General features: G+C 35.8%; 3 protein-coding genes across 4 annotated transcripts; all 3 read right to left on the bottom strand.

The window, feature by feature from the left end:
* Positions 1–280: 280 nt before the first annotated feature.
* Positions 281–3,482, bottom strand: LOC114722466 (26S proteasome non-ATPase regulatory subunit 7 homolog A-like). 2 transcript variants are annotated; one of them, XM_028908503.1, is made up of 10 exons: positions 3,243–3,482; positions 2,635–2,727; positions 2,445–2,526; positions 1,776–1,872; positions 1,564–1,639; positions 1,376–1,434; positions 1,094–1,216; positions 910–967; positions 717–802; positions 281–615 (listed from the first exon to the last, which is right to left on the bottom strand). In XM_028908503.1, the coding sequence occupies exons 1-10, from the start codon at positions 3,427–3,429 to the stop codon at positions 547–549; spliced, it is 930 nt and encodes a 309-aa protein (XP_028764336.1). In that variant the 5' UTR covers positions 3,430–3,482; the 3' UTR covers positions 281–546. The 2 variants fall into 2 exon arrangements, with proteins under 2 accessions (XP_028764336.1, XP_028764335.1); XM_028908502.1 differs by having other exon boundaries at positions 2,445–2,550.
* A 1,244-nt stretch (positions 3,483–4,726) lies between these two features.
* On the bottom strand, positions 4,727–8,287 carry LOC114722486 (26S proteasome non-ATPase regulatory subunit 7 homolog A). The gene is made up of 10 exons (XM_028908533.1): positions 7,935–8,287; positions 7,224–7,316; positions 7,035–7,116; positions 6,585–6,681; positions 6,373–6,448; positions 6,185–6,243; positions 5,900–6,022; positions 5,357–5,414; positions 5,168–5,253; positions 4,727–5,075 (listed from the first exon to the last, which is right to left on the bottom strand). The coding sequence occupies exons 1-10, from the start codon at positions 8,119–8,121 to the stop codon at positions 5,004–5,006; spliced, it is 933 nt and encodes a 310-aa protein (XP_028764366.1). The 5' UTR covers positions 8,122–8,287; the 3' UTR covers positions 4,727–5,003.
* A 2,901-nt stretch (positions 8,288–11,188) lies between these two features.
* Positions 11,189–14,764, bottom strand: LOC114722485 (glycerol-3-phosphate 2-O-acyltransferase 6-like). The gene is made up of 2 exons (XM_028908532.1): positions 14,072–14,764; positions 11,189–12,304 (listed from the first exon to the last, which is right to left on the bottom strand). The coding sequence occupies exons 1-2, from the start codon at positions 14,702–14,704 to the stop codon at positions 11,429–11,431; spliced, it is 1,509 nt and encodes a 502-aa protein (XP_028764365.1). The 5' UTR covers positions 14,705–14,764; the 3' UTR covers positions 11,189–11,428.
* Between the last annotated feature and the right edge of the window lie 3,313 nt (positions 14,765–18,077).

An 18,077-nucleotide genomic window follows, 5' to 3' on the forward strand; every position in this document is an offset into this window, starting at 1 on the left:
TACTTACAAAAGTCTCTTCTAATTTTATTCTATTTTATCCCAGAGTCTGGATTATATTTTCTTGGAAGATCATTAACAATTTTATCGTGAATAGTGTGATTTTCATATGCTTAGCTGGTTCTCATTATTTTGTTATTATTCTTACTTTAATTTTTTTTATTTTTCTACTATTTGAATTTGAATTTTTATGTTTTCACTAAAATTTAATTTGAACCACAATATATCCGTCAACCAAAACATTTGTATCGGATAATTATTTATCTCACCCATTAAGGATCATAAACTACTCAACAAGGAAACGTAACGATGAATTTCATTACAAAAGCAGGTAAATGTACCTGAACAGAACCTTCACCTCATTGACCAAAAAATTATATGGGCGAGGGATAAGAAGGGTAAAGATTTTGATCAGCAGCACATCTTTTTTGGGAATACAACAGGCAAGCTAAGCTTGACGACACTAGACTAGGATCAGCAGTACATCTTAATGACAAAAATGGCCAGAGTTCAACCAACGAAGCCTAAAGTAAAAGCCCCGTAAATGTATCAAGAATGATATGACTCAAATGCAAGTAGCTTTGCATCTTCAGCTTTCTCGTATTCCTTGTACAGAATCTGAAACAAAACACGGAATTTAGAATGCTGCGGGGGCAACCACATCGATCCATTCCTCAAATAATCCATCCTTAGAAGTACAGTATATATAGTTAGGTCACCTTGTTGTTTATCAAGTTGTGTAGCGCAATGACACAACGGATGAGAGCGGTTAGATATATGACCCACATCATGTCGTTTGATTTTACTGCATAACACAAATACAAAGGAACATGTATGGCATTCTTATTAAAAACACGTTGATAGATTTAAGTTAGATGGGAAAGAGAATATTCATTGTTCCATGGGCCTTACCTACAAAGGCCTTGATTAACTCAGGAACATTCAGATTCGGACAGTGGTTGACCACATCCTGCGAATCTCAACTACTTGGCAAATTAGAAAAGCAGTCATACAAATATTCAGTTATATATGCAGGTTAAATGACATGACGCAATGTAGCTGTGGATATCCCAAATTAAAGTAATAGCAATTGTACCTGCAGATGGCAGAGTACCTCATGGTTTAATGGATACCATCCAATAATAAGCAAACCAAGGTACCAACTTATCCTTCTTAATCTAGCATCTAAACCCTTAATGGCTGTAAGTTTATCAGAAACCTGAACAAGCAACAAAGTAGGTAATTTGCTAATTAACTTTCTGCTTCAAACGGCATACAAACAATTGTACAGTTCTCAAGTTAATGAGGAAGGAGATAGACTTGAAAACAGTGTACGCTGCTGGAAAGGATAAAGGGGAAGGAAGTGAGCAGGTGGAACCTCAGTTGCAAGTGTACTGATGGTTGTATCTTTCACATCTCTTAACAAGTGTCCAACTCCTGTAAATACAAGATGTTATTGCTAATATTGGACAAGTAAAATCTAATCCAAAAATAAGTCAATTTCTAACTTTAGTCGCTCTGATGAAGTGCAGCTCAAAGTAACGGCAACATTTTTGCTCATCTTACCAATTTCCTCAACCTCATCAGCAGCAATTTCCGAAGGGACATGAACAAAAACCTTCTGACTTTTTTGGGTAGGATTCTGTCATAATAAAACAAATGTATCTTTTGGTTAATATGTTTGAATAAAATTATAAGGAATTTATATTCTATAGCTCTTTCATTGCCAATTATTTCTATGGAAGAACATTTCACATGCATCATCATATTGGTCTCACCTCCTTCCCTTCTTCAACATCATAGTAAGCATTTGTTGGGATACCTGGCTCCCTAGATCGCACATCAGTAATGACCAAGATCGGATTTGGAACATAGCTAACAAGGGATAAAGAAGTCAATTGAGGAGAAGAGCAAGCTTGAAAACTTGAAAAGAAAAGCAAAAATATAAGATTTAAATCAACTTTGTCTATCAAATTTATAATTTTTTCCCTCAAAGTATCTCTATGGATTGCACATAGTAAGGAGATGCCATTAAACGGGCAGGATGGTTCCACTGCATATAATTTAATAGAATATTTAAGGAAAATCAACATACATTCATTATAAATAACTAGCTAAACTAATTTCCTTAATACAAATACACAAATTAATTTTGTAACTTTCATATCAAAAATCAAACGTAATAATATATATATGTATGAGTCACAACTTTTTTTCCATATATATGACAATATCTGAATAAAAATCAAGCTTCACAGTATACATAACCATCGAGAAGGAAACATCAAAATTCAATTGGCACAAACAAAATTACACAATCAAAATGGCCTGGTCCATGTGGGCAAAACCAACAAAACTATCATGCAGACAAAACAAAATGATTTTACACCACAACAAATCCAGATCTTTCCCAGATATTCTTCAGAAAGAAAGACACAAAATCTTACTTGTGGAATAATCTATGTATGTCCAGATCATTTGCTCGAAGTTTTGGGCCTGTACTGTACCATCCCACAACATGCTCCTTATCTGAAACATAGCCACCAAGAGTCCCTACATTACAGGGGAAAATGGCAATATGACATCACTTAAAATTCTAAAAGGAGACTTGCAATTCATTGTAGCAAGCAAGATTACCATTTATTTTCTTGAACATAGAAAGCATTGCCTCATGGTAGTTGTGGTTAAGGGACCAGACACTTGGGTCCGTGACTTCTTCCTCAAAAGGAACTGTCATTACAGAAACACAAACATACTGAAAATTGCTACTCTAAGTACATATACTGAATCACATATTTAGTATCCAATGTCGGTAAGCCAATGGCCGGACATCGCGCGCCAGTTCTAATCTGGAATCCACAGAAGAATAACTTGAGGCCAAAGTGACAATGTCACAAACCTAATCCTCATTTCCCTTCTTGGTTAACAAGAATGAAAGCACAATGCTTTTATCAATAAAAATGTTCGCTTCCCCAATTAGCGTATCAAAAGAAAAGAAATGACTATGCAGAAGTGTAGACTTAAACCGAGAAGTTGTGTTCTTCCGATCGTAAAAGGAAGGAAGTACAAATTCATGACTAAAGTCACGCACACAATCCTAATTCCCGGCTTGCTTGACCCTTAAGCCAGCAAAATGTTTCTAATCTACCAAAAAATCTTTCTCCCCCGAGTTTTTAGAAGTAAATTCGAATGCTTCTTGCATAAAATCTGTCGGGAAATTGAAATTGAAGTGACCAGACGCAGACCTGCATAGCTGTTGGAAACATCGACAATGCCTTGGAAGGAGGTGCCGAGCAAGACTCCGACGACCCGCCTAAACGATTGCTGGGAGACACGATTGTAGTGATCGACGATGCTTAGAAGAACCAGAGGGTGTATTAACACCTTCTTGATGGGCCCCGACGACATTTGCGGCGACTTATTCACGTCCATGTTGAGCAACCTCTGATATCCCCTCAATCCTTCGTTTCTTCCTCCTTTTGGATCTCTAACCTCCGTTCAGACTATACCCAATAGAATCACGATCACACCCTCTTCAGGCGAATTACAATGTGAGAGTGATGAGTGTGAAGATGGCGTATGATGGAAGTCTCCCGGTGGCTCGCGCCTTGAGGCGGATGGCCAACGCCTAACGGCACAAGAAAATGCTTCCCCAAAAAAAAAAGCAAAAATAAAAAAACAAAATAAGATATGAGTATTATCCAAAGAATTACAATCAATTTCATAGAAGAAAAATAATTACTAAAAAATCTCAATAACAACATGAGTAACATCTAATGACAAATCTTATAACAACCTCTTATTTTGTAATTTTTTTCTTTTTATAGGATTTGATTGTAATTTCCCTATTATTTATGGATGAAAGCAAGTTTGGGGTAGTGGATGGGCCGAATCGAAATGAATATCCAAATGGGCCGTACGTGGAGAGGCCCAAAATCTTTGTGGACCCCCCACTCGGCCTACCATCGAAACCATCCGACCTTTTCCTCTCTAATGTTTCTGCTCCCAAACCCTCTTCATTTTTTCTGTTATGTTTATTTTAGTAAAAGGGGCAAGCTATCATAAGCTCGAAACTAGTCGAATTGAACCCGTGACTTATAAGCGAAACTAATGTCATTGATTCACAAGGTCATTAGCATGTTTTAAGGTTGTTTATGTCTGTCCTATCCTGATTCGTCTAGACGGTTCCATACCCAGCTCAAGGCCATGAAGCCAATGATGAAGCTGGCCAGCTTCTTTATCACAAGAGCTTGCTCCTACTCACGAGTACTCGTATATTTGGATGTGATGGACATCATAATTTGATTATCACAACGTAAATATTCTCAAACTCATGATCTTATTAGTTAAATACACAGATCGGTTAATAGTAGTAGTCGAAACACAATGACCCTTGTCAATGCCATGGGCTCTCTATCATTCTCGATTTTGCGATATGCCTCAGCAAGCTACTTAAACCATCAATGTCATCAAATATATTAACCTAGTTACCTCTCGTGTCTGAATTTAGTTAGTAATTCCTCATCTATTTTTATTTACTTGTCTTTATAGGAAGAAAACACAAATTAATGAGAAAACAAAATTTATGTACCATATGAAGAATTTTTTTTCCCTCAGTTTTTTTCTTCATTTAATATCACAATATTTTAAATCTTAACTATCTTGATTTAACGTCCTACATCTAACAGTGGTACTAATGGAGACAAATAATAGTTATCTTTGAAATTTAGGACAAAACACATATTTAGAGATAAGATGAAAATCTAAATAAGAATAGGTACATAGGAACAGAAGAAGGAAGTATCATCACAAGGGATGATCGCCTTGTTGTCCCTCTTTTCAATTTGAGGCTCTCTTTTCTTGGATTGAATTGAATCCTCTCACCTGTTCCCGCGAGCATGGCAAACTTATCCTTCCTTATCAAATTGGTGCATTAAAAACCCAAAGTTCCTGCAAAAGCCCTTTGGATGTAATTTGCAACTTCAATAGCAGATTCGCCATCATAATCAGCTGCCACTCACAGCAGGAACTGCAACTGGCTTTGCATCTTCAGCTTTCTCGTGTTCCTTGTTCAGCATCTGAAATAAAACACGAAATTTAGAATGTTCTGCGGATACCGCAACCACATCCATTCCTCAAATCCATCTTTAGAAGTAGAATAGTCAGTCACCTTGTTGTTTATCAAGTTGTGAAGCGCAACCACACTACGGATGAGAGAGGATAGATATGTGACCAACATCATGTCGTTTGTTTTTACTGCATAAAAGAAATACAAAGGAAAACGGCATTCTTATTAAAAACAAGTCGACATAGTCAAGTTAAAAAGGAATGAGAATATTCATTGTTCCATGAGGGTTACCTGCAAAGGCCTTGATTAACTCAGAAACATTGAGATTCGGACAATGGTTGAACACATCCTGCAAAATCTCAACTACTTATGTATCTCAAATTATGCAAAGACTACTCAGTATATGGCAAATTTGCATTATGGCCATGAGAACTTTCTTTAGTTCAAACCATGGGAGATTTCTTGCGGGTACCTTTCTGACAGTGACAGTAAATACTTGACCTACTAAACTCTTTAGTAATGACTCCTTATACAAGTGAAGGCATGATAATCTGAATTATGACAGCCACATGCCTCAATAAACCCCCCCCCCCCAAAGGAAAAAAAAAGCAAAAAAAAAAAATAAAAAACTAACAAGTAATCGGAAACTAGGTTTTGAAATATATTTCATGGGAAATTTCCTTATAACGGAGCGATCATCTTCTTTCAAGGAAAATCAAAAAGAAAATCAAGTGATCAATTAGAAAAACAGCCATAAAAATACTTAGATATAGGTTTAATGATATGACACAATGTAGCTGCGGATATCCCAAATTTAAGTAATAGCAATTGTACCTGCAGATGGTAAAGTATCTCATGGTTTAATGGAAGCCTTCCTTCAATAACCAAATCAAGGTAACCACGTATCTCTATTAATCTAGCATCTAAACCCTTTAAGGCTGCAAGTTTATCAGAAACCTGAACAAGCAACAAAGTAGGTGATTTGCTACTAATTAAATTTCTGCTTCAAAAGGTATACAAACAATGGTACAGTTCTCAAGTTAGTGATGAAGGAGATAGACTTGAAAACAGTGTACGCTACTGGAAAGGATAAAGGAGAAGGAAGTGAGCAGGTGGAACCTCAGTTGCAAGTGTACTGATGGTTGTATCTTTCACATCTCTTAACAAGTGTTCAACTCCTGTAAATACAAGATGTTATTGCCACTATTGGACAAGTAAGACCAAATACGAAAATAAGTCAACTTCTAGCTTTAGTTGCTGTGATGAAGTGCAGCTGAAACTAAATGCAACATTTTTGTTCATCTTACCAATTTCCTCGACATCATGAGCAGCAATTTCGGAAGGGACATGCACAAAAACCTTCTGACTTTTTTGGGTAGCATTCTGTGATCATAAAACAAAAGTATCTTTTGGTTAAGATTTCGAATAAAACTATAATTAATTTATATTCTACAGCTCTTTCATTGCCAGTTATTAATCTCTATAACAGAACATTTCAGATGCATCGTATTGGTCTCACCTCCTTCACTTCTTCAACATCATAGTAAGCTTTTGTGGGTATACCAAGCTCCTTAGGTTGCACATCAATAATGACCAAGACCGGATTTTGTACATAGCTAACAAAGGATAAACGGGTCAATTGATGAGAAGAGCAAGCTAGAAAATTTGAGAAGAAAAGAAAACGTCAGGTAGAAATCTCACACCACAATATTAATATAGATGCACGGGTCACTACTCTTTTTTTTTCCCCATGCGACAGTATTTGAATGAAAATCAAGCTTCACAGTTTACATAAACATCGAGAAGGAAACATCAAAATTCAATTGGCACAACAAAATTACATGCAGTCAAAAACGCCTGGACCGTGTGGGCAAAACCAACAAAACTAACATGCAGAGAAAGCGAAATGAAACAGAAATTCAGATCTTTCAATGATATTCTTCAGAAAGACACAGACGTATATTCTTACTTGTGGAATAATCTGTGAATGTCCAAATCATTCTCTCTAAGTTTTGGGCCTGTACTGTACCATCCCACAACATGCTCCTTGGCTGAAACACAGCCATCAAGAGTCCGTATATTACCAAGTGAATGGGAATATGACGTCACTCAAAATTCAAAGATGAGACCTACAATACATTGTAGAAAGCGAGATTACCATTTATTCTCTTGAACATAGAAAACATTGCCTCGTGGTAGTTGTGGTCAAGGAACCAAATACTTGGGTCCTTGTCGTCTTCCTCAAAAGGAACTGTCATTATAGAAACACAAACACACTGAATTGCTCTCTAAAATGATGATATCATGTTAAGGTAATTAAGTCACTACTAAACATTTATTGAATCACGTATTATATACATTGTCCAATGTCTGTAAGCCAAAAGCCAGACATTATCTGCAATTTCTGATGAGAAATCCACAGAAGAATAAATTGAGGCCAAAGTCGCAAGGCCGCAAAACTAATCCTAATTCCCCTGCTGGGTTAACAAGAATGAAAGCAGAATGCCTGTATCAATGAAAACGTTCGCTTCCACAAGTTTAAACAAATCCAAATGTATGTTTCCCAAAACATTAGCATGTCTGAATCGCAAAGATCAAAAGAAGAGAAATGATTATGCCAAAAATATATAGACTCAAACCCAGAAGTCGTGCTCTTCCAATTGTAAAAGGAAATCGACAAAAGTACAAATTCATGATCAAAGTCACACACATAATCCAAATTCCCAGCTTACTGGACCCGAAAGACGGCAAAATGTTTCTAATCCCCCAAAAATTCTTTCTGCTCTGAGCTTTTAGAAGTAAATTCGCAAGCTTCTCCCATATAATCGGTCAGGAAATTGAAATTGAAAGTGAAGTGACAGACGCAGACCTGCATAGCTGTTGGAAACATCGACAGTGCCTTTGAAGGAGCTGCCGAGCAAGACCCCGACGACCCGCTTGCGCGTGTCCTTCGCGACTCGGTTGTAGTTATCGACAATGCTCAGAAGAACCAGAGGGTGTACTATCACATTCTCGATGGGCCTCGACGATATCTGCTGCGACTTGACCACGTCCATGTCGAACAACCTCTGATATCCCTTCAATCCTTCGTTTCTTCCTACTTCTGGATCTCTAACCTCTCCGTTCAGACGATAACCAGTGGAATGACAATCCGACCTCGTCAGGCGAATTGTGATCTGATGAGTGTGAAGATGGAGTGTGATGGAAGCCTACCGGTAGCTCTAGCCTTGAGACACCGCACAGGCAAAGATGGCCTACCGCACAAGCCTCCAAACTGAAAAAAGGAAAAATAAAAAAGAAAGTGCTTTACTTCCTTCTTTTTTCTCTTTTTTTTTTTAGAGTATCTTCCCATTCTAATTGTGAGAGAATAATCTCTCGAAATACTGTCAGGCGTCGTAACGAGAACCTTTCCCAATAGCATTTGTTCTGTACACATCGTTTCAAGAATCAAACCCAAACATAATATTTAAAGTGTCCAAATCCTTTCTACTTGGACTAATACTTGTTGATAGTGTTTTTTTCTTGACATCTGTGACACTGGGGTTTTGGTTGGTGGAGCCGGGACCAGGGCCTGTACCGACGCACAGGACCCACCCCGGCCTTGTTTATCGCTTCTCTTGAATTTATCTTGGGCTCCTTTCATTCTCTGGGGAAAGGAAGCCAGTACCTAGAGAGTTTCATGTGGAAGCAGGATGTTATTGAATAAAGGGTTTGAGTGGGATGGGCTGAGAAAAATATGGGCCGACATGAAATGAATGGGCCGTGAAGAGGCCCACCTGAACTTTCCTTTCATTTCCAATCCTTACCCACCCCTATATATTTATGCTGCTATGCTTCTTTCACAAGGTTACGAGATCATTGACATTCTTCTTTTATGGTATGAGATAATTGGCATTCTTGTTTAAGCAGCACTTTGCAAGTGAACATATAAATTTTCAGGTACATGAAAAATGCTTTTAAAAAATATTTGAAGAATACCCAGGAAAGGAATTGATTGTGTACTACCTTCAGTCCTTAATATAAGACTCTATTTAACTTTTGTTTTGGTCCTAAATATAAAATCTCAATCCACTTTATCTCTCATATTTATTTAACTTTTTCCAAGATAGTCCTTTTAATAATTATAATTCTAGTCAATACACTTGATTAGCAAAGATATTTTAGGAAAGACAACACCTATTTAGGACAAATAACTAACTCAACTTACTTCTTTAATCTCTTTAAATTAATCAATTGATTCTTATAATTATGACCAGGTAGTATAGGAAAATGGAAGGAGAATGGAGATTGATTGATGAATGGGAAGAATATGAAAGGAGGAGGAAGGGGGAGAAGAATGGGGAGTGGCAAGAGACGGTGGGAACAGAGAGCAGAATACGACAGGAGGAGGAATCAATCACCGATATTTACGACCCATCAGTCACGTCCACGTGGCACTGTGGCATGTAGATTCCTCAAACTCAGAATCTTATTAGTTAATAGGCACATCCCACCTGGTCCCCTCTCTTCCACCCGTTTTTTCTGCTCCTTCATTTCATCAACCTGTACCCAATTGCCAAACCCATGTACTACATCTTTTCATCATTAGCCTCCACATCCTTCTCCACACACACACACACATATTCCTTCAATTTCACATTATTTATTTATCACATAATATTTTTTCTCATCTTTCACACTACTTATCAATTCTAATGTGTTATGTTAAAAGCATTCTAGAAAAGTACTAAATAGCTTAATTTTACAAAAATTAGTGTGATTCAATGATTATTATATTCTCTCAGTTTTTGCAAAAATTATTTTTTGTGATGACAGGTACTATCTCCTACCTTAGATATGAGATTCACTTTGTAGTTTGCAGTGCAAATTGTATTAAAAAGTAAATTTTATATTTAAAACTGGAAATAAATAGCAGGAAAATCGTTGTCCAGTATGAAGGGCACTATATACTACTGCTGGTTCTTAATATAAGAATTCGTTTGACCTTTTATTTTGGTCCTTAAATATAAAATATTAATCTATTTTGTCTCTCATATATATATTTTTTTCAAAATAGTACTTCCAATAATAATAGTTTTAGCCAATAAATTTGATAAACAAGTATATTTTAGAAAAGATAACATATATTTATTATAAATAACTAACTTAATATATTTTTTTAACCTATCAAATTAATCAACTAGTTTTATATTTAGATCAGAGGTAGTATGCAATATTTCTCTTCATTATGTGATATAGCTAAGCAAGCTGGTTCAGACATCATAGTCAAATAGGTTGAACCTAGCCCGCTACCTCTCTTGTCTGAACTTGGTAATTTTATTCCGTTCCCATTTACTTGTTCTCATAAGAAAAAACAAAAGACTAAGGAAAAAAAAAAATCTATGCTCCATAAAATCTATACTATTTTAAATTTTAATCACTTTTATTTATGATGCCAAAAAGTCAATTGCTTTCATTTAATACCATCTATCTAACAGGCATATTGTTGAAAAAGGGTTAATGTCATCTTTTCGTAAAATTGAGTTCATTTTAGTTTTGATCCTTAAATTTGAATCTAAAAGCCTTGTTTCAAGGACCAAAAATCATTAGGTGAATTAAAATGACGTCAAATTTCAAAAATCAAATCACTGGTCTCAAATTTCAGGGACTAAAATGAAAATAAGATCAAATTTAGAGACAATAGATGATATTAACCCTTAAAAATAATGAATGATTATAACTTAAAAATTTGAAAGAAGACATATATTTAGAAGGATAAAAAATAAAAAATCCAAACCAAAACAAGGGAGAAAGTATATATTAGTATAATAGACTGAGTGTCATTTCAAGTAATTTTAATGGGGTGCGTGCGTTGTGTTCCCCGAAATTATTTACTCCTTCTGTCTACCAGGTTGCTTTCTGAATAAGACGTCTCGACATAACAGAAGGATCCTATTAACTTCTCCTAATCGTACTTGCTTCAGTGCTTCTTCGTATAACAAGACATTTATGTTGTTTTTGATCATGCATGTCAGTTTTCTTTTGCTGTCCCACAAAGCCCCATCTCTATCACTCTCTACTTGCCATAACTACCATCGTTTACTGCAAAAATTGTTTGGTAAGAAACCTTTGACGGCACATTTCTAACAATTCACGACTGAACCAATTGCAGAAACTATATTTTTTGTTTTATATCAGAATCACTGGATACATATAAATCATCGTTGAACCTTTTTTTATGACCAATATCATCATTACAATAATCAAATTCTTATTACTATCATGCTTGCTTCTAAACGCTTTAGAAAGATACGTGAAAGATGCAGATTCACAATCAAAAGGGATGATCTGATTGCCTTCTTCTTGTTCTTCTTGTCTCTCTTTTCAATTTGAGGCGCTCTCTTTCTTAGATGGAACCCTCCCATCTGTTCCTGCGAGCATGGCGTACTTATCCTTCCTTGTCAAGTTTGTGCATTCAAAACCCAGAGTTCCTCCAAGAACCCTTTGGATGTAATTTGCAACTTCAATGGCAGATTTGCCTCCCTTGCATGTCAGTTCAGTGGGAAGCTGATTCAAGAAGGTGATCTCATAGGTGGGCATAGGGTTCATGAACACAAAATAAGGGTCCAAGAACTTAAACCCACGAACTGATGTACCATAAAACACTCTCTGCTTTGTGTTGATAGCAACAGGGACGATTCTATCAGTTAGCTCAGCGAAAAGAGCACTAAACCTCAGAAGAAATGGCTCTCTACAAGTAGTACCTTCAGGGCAAATCACCAAGTCACCTTCTTCAAGTAATTTCTTAATGTTTGCTGCATCTTTCTCTCTTTCCCTTGATAATGCCACAGCTTTGATTGGTGATATCATTTCACTGAACTTGCTTATGCTATAAGTGACACAGCTGATTTTTCTTTTAAGTGCAACTGCGGTGACCACAGGGTCTAAAACTGTACGGTGGTTACATACAAACAGGACTCCACTTTGGCCTTTCTTTGGGGGTGGGGGTGGGGTGCCCTTCACTATGACCCTTATTCCCAGAAGCTTATAGTTATACCAAGCAAGCCTTTCAGGCAAAGGGATGTTAAGGTATACCCTTAAGATTGAGATTATAATACCAATTGGCATCCACAAGAAGGTCAAGAGTGCTACAAGAGGGGTTGGCCTTTGCACTAAGCGACCCTCATGGAAGATAACAGGGCTTAAAAGTTTGTTCCTTGGTAGTGGCTCACACTTGGTCCTTGGCACTTTATATGCTTCCTGCAGAGGAAACAAAAAATTCAACAAAATTTACTTATCTTCCAGAGTCATAAATTAAGCGTTCTTGTTCACTAAGAAGTGTACGAAGATGAGCAATTTAATTAAGTTTCTTCTTTGAAAGTTTAAGCCAAAAATTCAGACCTAATTTCATAATTAACTGTGCAAGGCATTTCATCCACTTGCATATTGCATCATAGCTGTTTGATATGATTAATTAATAATCAGAACTCAGCCCATAAACAGCTTCAATTTGCAGAGTGTAAAGAGGTCAATCGTAAAGTCACAGGAATTAGGCTTACTAGTGAATGATGACAAACTATGTAGGGCAATGTTTATTATGATAAAACTTTGATAAAATTACTCAGTAAATGAAATTTCAGCCCATGAACTACCCCAATATTTACAGAACACACGAATTTTTCCCAAGAACAGAACATGAAACCTGCATGATAACTGTTTGATAAAATTACTGAAAAAAAAAAACTCAAAACTCAACCCACACACAGCACCAATATAACAAGGAAGGTCACAAGAATGATGCTTAGATACTACTCAATGATGAACTAAGCACTATGCAAATTAAATGACAAAGATTTCACAATTATTGCATGGGAGGAAAAAAACACAGGGACTGGGTTGACTATACTGTTGAGCGTCAAATTCTAAAAGAGTGGGTAAGGCATGAGGAACTTATGGAGAGTAACAAAAGGACCAATCATTGACTTGAGAAATAACAAAGTAAAGAGAGATGCCAGTTATTATTAGTAGCAGGAAATAGTTAAAAGGGTTAGAGAAAAAGAAAAGAAGAATAAAACAGAGGGAGCAATGGAGGGCGAAGTATTTATAAAACGGACCAAATTCAAAACAACTAAGGGGGACCATTACAGGAAGTGAATGAAATTAAAAAGCCCAACAGATATCAGTTGGAGGTCTCATTCCGTGAGAGAGAAAAATTACACACACACACGTAGCTGCACCAGAAGAAAAGGCACGTGAGCAGCAGCTCATTTTTCCTTGGCCATTAACACTCCCACCAAACCTAAATTCATTTTTATAGAATTTTTCTATAAATTGTATATTTATTGGTGGGTCATATCTTTTTTAACGCAGAAAAATTGGTTTTAAAATTAGTTCAAGTTATGTTATTTAATATGTTCCTTTTTTTCGGTCCATGAAAAATAACATACCTCTATTTTGGCAATTTAATTAAGATTCACTTTGAAAAATTGCTATCCTCAAAAAAGAAGAAAAGAAAAAAGTAACGTAGCACAGGCTATATTTATACAAATTTAATTAAAAAGAAAATATGGACCATGTTTAGTAGCATCTGATTATTTATAGTATATTTGTATACAAATAAAATATATCAATGGATAAAACGTTGGTCCCATATTTAATATTATTCTCCTGTGCCATTCTTCTCTTCCATGTATCACAAAACAGTTTTAAAAAAAAAAGATCACTGTATATTTGGCAGGGGTACTTTGTTCTGCTCATGTATTAATCTATAACAATCTATTGATTTTAATTAATTATATAAGGGAAATAGTAATAACTAATAAGAGCAGTTATAAAGTTTGTGATGGCTCTTGAATAAAAACTCAGAGACAAAACTGGCCCCAGAAGCAGAAAGACGAGGGTAATAAATTAAATTAATAAAAGTGAAAAGTGAAACCAAATTGAAGTTCTGGCGGTGAAAACAGAAAAACATTTCGCAGATATTACTACTACTGTACTATATGATTATTAATACGATAGTAATAATACCTTGCAAATTGACATGAATTCATGATCGCTCTCGCTATCTCCCAGTCCTAAATCCGGCAAGTTCGCCGGCGACCCAAACTCCTTCATCACCACCACCTTCTTGTGCTCACCCACCAGCACTCCCGGCTTCTTCACCAGTCCGGTGGCTCTCCCTGATGCTGTCACCTGTAGCTCCGTCCCCAGCACCCTGTCCACCCCCAAGAATGTCTTCACGAACGGCTCCACCATTACTCTCGGGCTCGCCGTCACAATGTACCGCTTACCGAAGGAGTTGAACACCCGCCATGCGTCCGGGTGGACGTCCTCCGCGTAGAACCGTGGCAGAACCGACCGGGCGACGATCTCGACGTCGCGGATCTTGAGGCCGGCGAAGGTGAGGAAGATGAGGGTCTTGATGGCGAGGGTTTCAGAGAGGAATATGTAGGTGAAGTAGACGAAGGGGACAGAGGCGAGGAGGAGGAGGGCGCGGAGGATGCTTCCGGCCTCGAGAGCGACGAGCATGTAGTAAGGGAAGGCGCTACGGGACACGAGGAGAGTGCCGTCGAGGTCGGACGCCACCGTCTGGTTGGAACGTTGATCGGTGGTGCATTTCGAGATGGGTTCAAAACGACGTCGGAAAGCTCCCATGACCATGACAAAAGAGAGGAGAGAGGAGATTCGTTGTGATGATGGCTAGGCTTGAGAGAGAGAGAAAGAGGGAGGGAGCAAATGGGGTTTAAAAAGGGCGAGAGGAGGAAGAAGATGGTGATGTTGTTGAACAATTTTTGAGATCCAAATATTGAAAATGAATATTAAATAAATGTTATATATTCCCAAGCGCATGCATATTGGGTCCATTAGTAAGAAATAGTATCTTTTTATCTTGCACGCATCTTTTTGCCATATCTAAGTCATCTATATATTTAATAAATCCATTAAAACTCCCTTTTTTTAAGAAGGTTATACACGCATATGGTCAGCCACGACCTTATAGTCTAACAACACCAAAAATTGTAAGTTCAAATTTTATGTAAAGGATACAATGAGTGGATATAAAGAAGAAGCATGTCTAATTAAATTGATGTAATATTAAATTTTGTCAGATATAATGTATATATTGGAACGAACGAGATTTATTAGGTAAAATAATAGTAGAATATAATGATATACTCCCTCCAATCCTATATATAAGCTTCACTTTTAAAAAAGGGTCTGGTCTAAAATATAAGCTTTATTTTTGAGTTTGTTTGAATATTTGTTACTTTTTTTTCCTATTTTGTCCTTAGTTGACTGTATTTAGTGCTTCATCTCTCTCATAATATTATATCTATATTTTTTTTTTAATTTATTGCCTCTCTTATTTACTCTCTTACCAAATAAGGTTAAATTTGAAAAACAAAAATGCATTTATGATTTATTTATTATTTTTAACTAATTTTAACTATTAGTTTATTAAACATAATTCGGTTATTTGAAACTTATATATAAGACCAGAAGAAGTAGTAGTTTTTGGGAGAGAGCAATAATTCTGCTATCAAACAAATTTTTTTATTTTTTTGTTTTTAAAAACAAAAAATTATTTTTAAAATAAGAAACCAAACAAGCCCGTAGTTTTCCGGGAAGAGTAATAAAAGTGAGGCGGGCAAGTGAAAGGAGAGGGCGAGGGGATGGAAGTGTGTTGACGTACTAATTAGGGCAGTTGAGGGGAGGGAGGGTAAGTGGTTGGAAGTGGATGTCAACAGCTGCGTTTCATTCAATTAGCCTACTTTCTAGTTTATTCATCCCCCTCCCCGTCCGCCCGCCTCCATTCTCTTCCAATCATATTTCATTCTCCTAATCTATTCTCCATACCATTTTAATTAATTATTATTATTTTAATATTAATCCCTTCTTCCCCTTTCTAAATTATTATTATTATTTTTATCCTTCAACCAATTAATTCTCTTCTCCACCTAATTAACTATCCCCTTTTCTCCCATTCATTCATCCGCTTTGACTTTCACTTATTCCCCCCTTTTAATTCTATCTCTCATCATCCCTTTCATCTTTTAATCCTACGTACCACCGGTCCTAATTATAAAAGCCAATTGACTAATTTGAGAAGATTAAGGAAGTAAGTTGAGTTAGTTATTTGTTCTAAATATGTTTTATCTTTCCTAAAATATCCTTACTAATCAAGTGAATTGACTAGAACTATTATTATTAGAAAGGCTATTTTGAAAAAAAAAAGTATAAATATGAAAGACAAAGTGAATTGGGGTCTTATATTTAGGATCAAAATAAAAATCAAATAGGATCTTATATTAAGGACGGGAGGTAGTATATGCAATTCTTTTCGTAGAAACTAAAATGAATTTTACCCTTATGTAGACCCAATATATTAACAAATGAGAGAAAAATATTTATCAGACATTTAATTAGGACAAAATCCGAAAATAAATATTTTAAAAGTGATTTTTTACTTTGAAAATAAACTATAATTTGTTGAAGAAGTTAATGGAGAGATATAGGAGGCGGGAATATTAATGATGAGGTCGCATGAGAGGAGGTAGGTAGATGTTGCATGTTGAAAGGGGGCGGAATTTACCAGATGAAGGCGATTTCCCACGTATTTTCTCACTCCCTCTTGCTTTTCTTATGGGAAACTCATTTAATCCCTGTGATTATATAATAAGCTCACAAGTTTTATTCTTGCAACCTCTTTTTTTTTTTTTTGTGTCCTACGCATATATATTACTCCTCATGTCCTAAATATAAGATCCTTATACTAGTGTATATAAGTTTCTTATATTTAGGATCGGAGGAGTATCTTATTACACATCATTCAAAAATGCTTACATTTGCTGTTTCACGCCCTTCAGTTTTCATTATATATATATATATATATATATATATATGTATGTATAGGAGATAAACAGTTTAGTGGAATGAAATAAAACCATGACTCAAAAAGTGAATGAAAATTACGCTTTATATTTCAGGAAAATTAAAAAAAACAAGAATTTATTGCAAACTACTCCCTCCGTTCCTTATTATAAGAGACAAATAACCGAATTACGTTGATAAAAAAAATAGTTAAAATTAGTTAAGAACAATCAATGTGTAAAAAATATAATTTTTTCCCCAAAAATGCCCTCAATTATAAGGAGAGAGAGCATGAGAGAGAACAATTAAATTATTAAAAGAAAGAGAAGTGGGAGGGAGAGAGAGTGTGAGTTGGAGATAATAAATATGGGTAAAATAGGAAATCAACACAAAAAGTAGAGACAACTTTTAAGTGTCTCTTATATACAGAAACATGCCATAAGTATCAAATGTTTCTTATAATAGGGAACGGAGGGAATAATAACTATACTTTCTTATTTTCTTTTTCTTTTTTTGGTTTTTTGCAACGTTAACTATCCTATATCAAGCGCTACAATTTTTAAATGCAGACGGAGTGACATAAAAAGAGATGATGAATTAAATGAGATTCAGATTTTTTTTATTGAAAAATAATATGTATTCAAATTTGAAGTGGTTCTTTTGCCAACCCAAACCTATCATAGCCTGTGCCGTGCTGGCACATTATACTTGTCAACTTGACCCATTTTACCAATTCTAATTAAAATGAGGATCAAATAAGGATATATATTTTGAATTATTTTTAAAAATGAATAATACATTATTAATTACGTAGAGTCGTGATGCTATCTATGAATAATTTTTCTTTTTGCATAGTTTTTTTGTTTTTTGGTCCATTCTTTTTTGCATAGTTAAATGTGTAGCCAAATTTCAATTGTTCAGAAATCCAAACAATGAGTTATAGTGGACTAAGCCAGCCAGTAGTAAGAAAATCCCATATCCAAACAAGTAGGATGCCTTCTAATCAAGCAGACAGGTACAGAGCACTGCGAACCCTCTCCTTGTCCCTTAGCTTTATATTTCTTCGTCGATGTTATTTTCTGTGTCTTCACTTTCTGTCATTTCTTTTCCTTTTCCTTTCTTGCCATCCACTTCCTGTCATTTCATTTCCTCCACCCAAGTC

Source organism: Neltuma alba, unplaced genomic scaffold (assembly GCF_004799145.2).
Source record: "Neltuma alba isolate B1F8T4 unplaced genomic scaffold, ASM479914v2 tig00012095_pilon, whole genome shotgun sequence".
Lineage (NCBI taxonomy): Eukaryota > Viridiplantae > Streptophyta > Magnoliopsida > Fabales > Fabaceae > Neltuma > Neltuma alba.

What these genes read in the sequence shown, in the direction of transcription:
- LOC114722466 (XM_028908502.1), bottom strand. Translation starts at nt 3,429, where the DNA reads ATGGACGTGAATAAGTCGCCGCAAATGTCGTCGGGGCCCATCAAGAAG. An exon ending in TGATGAGGTTGAGGAAATTG is followed by an intron (nt 1,435 to 1,563) that starts GTAAGATGAGCA and finishes TTGTATTTACAG; the next exon opens with GAGTTGGACACTTGTTAAGA. An exon ending in GTTAATCAAGGCCTTTGTAG is followed by an intron (nt 803 to 909) that starts GTAAGGCCCATG and finishes TGTGTTATGCAG; the next exon opens with TAAAATCAAACGACATGATG.
- LOC114722486 (XM_028908533.1), bottom strand. Translation starts at nt 8,121, where the DNA reads ATGGACGTGGTCAAGTCGCAGCAGATATCGTCGAGGCCCATCGAGAAT. An exon ending in ATGTTGAAGAAGTGAAGGAG is followed by an intron (nt 6,449 to 6,584) that starts GTGAGACCAATA and finishes TTATGATCACAG; the next exon opens with AATGCTACCCAAAAAAGTCA. An exon ending in AGATACTTTACCATCTGCAG is followed by an intron (nt 5,415 to 5,899) that starts GTACAATTGCTA and finishes GAGATTTTGCAG; the next exon opens with GATGTGTTCAACCATTGTCC.
- LOC114722485 (XM_028908532.1), bottom strand. Translation starts at nt 14,704, where the DNA reads ATGGTCATGGGAGCTTTCCGACGTCGTTTTGAACCCATCTCGAAATGC. An exon ending in AATTCATGTCAATTTGCAAG is followed by an intron (nt 12,305 to 14,071) that starts GTATTATTACTA and finishes TTTCCTCTGCAG; the next exon opens with GAAGCATATAAAGTGCCAAG.